The sequence below is a fragment of the Perkinsus marinus genome (genome assembly GCF_000006405.1).
Source record: "Perkinsus marinus ATCC 50983 genomic scaffold scf_1104296960668, whole genome shotgun sequence".
Classification (NCBI taxonomy): Eukaryota; Perkinsozoa; order Perkinsida; family Perkinsidae; genus Perkinsus; species Perkinsus marinus.
The window spans coordinates 1-2,004 of NW_003206031.1; the positions used below are offsets into that span (position 1 = coordinate 1).

Consider the following 2,004-nt stretch of genomic DNA (forward strand, 5'->3'; position numbering starts at 1 on the left):
ATGTTTCTGATGGACACTACTACGACGAAGTTCGAGTTTTGACCGATGCGTTGGTCGCTCTTTTTACTTGGCCTATTACATTCACATGTGTCGTAAGTGGTGGCGTAGGCTTTGGGATGGATATCGTTACTGCTGCTACTCGTCAGTTTCTGCCTTCTCCCATCAGCAGGGTTGTTCGAGGCAGTACCCGACCCTTGGTGTATCGTACGACTGCTGTGGCGAAGGCCAGCGCGCGCGTGCTGGCTCGAACGCTCCGTACGGTGTCTACGAAAGAGTCCCGAGTTGTACGTTCCATTAGGCCGCTAGCAGATTTGAATATATATGTTGGCTTTTTCTCGGTAGGTTGTAATTCTCTTCGCGGAGGTTTGGCTGCGCATCTGCGCTTTGATGACCACCAAGGAGATGCATGAGCTTGGAGACACTTTCTATAGGCTTTCTCTGGCCATTTTACAGGTCCTCCGTACGCGGAATGTGGAGGATCTACTGGAGAGCGTCAAGGACTTGACCGGTACAGCTTTCACGACTTATTGCAACTATACGACATGGTATTATAGGTTCAACTGTTCAGCTCATCGGACAGACATCGAAAGATGTTCAGAAGATTATCGACGATCAAAAGCGGGAGAAAGCGTTACCAGCTGAACCCGCCAACACTGTCGCGCTCCCCTGTGAGCAGTCCAAGGCGACTCATCTCACCAATGCGAAGAGTGGTGACGAGAAATATAATTGGGATCTTACTATTCATATCGACCTAAAGTCGCCAGCTACAGTCTTACTTATTGTTCTGTTCTCCTCTGTATGGCTATGCGGTATCCTCAAAGTGTTGGAGGTCCTGTAGATGAAAGTTTGTACATAAGTTCAACTCGATTCCATTCACCATAATTACTGTCCGTCCGCAGACAGATTTTAGAATGTACCAGGTTTCTTCTGGTGAGACAGTTTTTTGTTCAATGGGGTAGGGCTCTAATTCGTGTCATGTTTAGCGTTGAATAGTTTTCAAGTATTTATCGAGATTTTCTTGTCTTGTGAATCACAAGAACCAGGAGTTGGGATCATTGTCTTCTTCTGACGACATTTGCTTACCCATGTATTGATCAAATTGTACGGGCGTGTGGTGTAGTGGTATCACGTCTGCTTTGCATGCAGAAGGCCCCGGGTTCAAACCCCGGCACGTCCACTTTTCGCGATTTTATTCAACTAAACGTGACTGCGGGCGAAGCGACGCTTTGAGACGCGTGCGCACTGACTAACCGCATTCGCGTCAGTGCTGGCTAACCTCATCCGCCTCAGTCTCTGCTTTGGTCTTGAGTTAAGTTGGTTCAAGTTTGTTGCAGTTGACCGAATAATGGAAATTGAACTCGATCAACCGTCCTGTTTGAACCGTTCGAGTCAAGGCGACGGGGCGGCGCTCTACAGCCCACTTCATCTCTCTCCCCGACAGGGAACACCAGTCTCCCCTGGGCCATTACCCGACATGCCTGGTATGGAGATCAACTTCCGCAACACGTTTCTGGAGGTCAGTCCTAAGCTCTGTGCTTCCATGCCCAGGCCCCAGACTATGCCCAATCTGATCGAGCAACTGGGGATGAGTGATCCTACCTATGTCGAGGATTTGGAGTTCGATACCGAGTTTGATACTCAAGATGGTGTTGGCTTACTTGACGAAGCTCATATGGAAAATGATGCGGGTGTGATGTATGGAGGGGCTTTATACGATGCTAACTCCTTCAGAGATGCCTGCCAGACTCTTCTGAGTGTCAACACTGGTGCTACTATTGGTCTCAATGAGAATCGCGATACTCCTCCTTCTCCTCCTCCTCCGATCGGAGGGCTTATGATTGAGGGGATCGGCACGTCTCTAATGCAACCTGTCGATTCGGTTAGACATGGTGGCACCTACTCACCGTCTTCCCGCCAACAATATAAAGCTAACCGGGATGCGCATCAGTCAAACTCTGACGCGCTACCACCGGAAATGTTAACCACGGTTATGCTGCGGAATAT

At 49.1% G+C, this 2,004-nt stretch overlaps 2 protein-coding genes and 1 non-coding gene across 3 annotated transcripts; all 3 read left to right on the forward strand.

The window, feature by feature from the left end:
- Positions 1-906, forward strand: Pmar_PMAR022891 (hypothetical protein; the record flags this gene model as incomplete). Its single annotated transcript, XM_002772605.1, has 4 exons — positions 1-92; positions 147-284; positions 343-508; positions 555-906. Coding segments are annotated over 4 exons (680 nt in total), but the record flags the coding sequence as incomplete, so codon positions are not given.
- Positions 907-1,105: 199 nt separating this feature from the next.
- On the forward strand, positions 1,106-1,177 carry Pmar_PMAR022892. Its single transcript has one exon. It is a non-coding gene; the product is annotated as a tRNA-Ala (tRNA).
- A 297-nt stretch (positions 1,178-1,474) lies between these two features.
- Pmar_PMAR022893 (hypothetical protein) lies at positions 1,475-1,766 on the forward strand (the record flags this gene model as incomplete). The annotated part of the gene is made up of 1 exon (XM_002772606.1): positions 1,475-1,766. A coding segment is annotated over one exon (292 nt), but the record flags the coding sequence as incomplete, so codon positions are not given.
- Between the last annotated feature and the right edge of the window lie 238 nt (positions 1,767-2,004).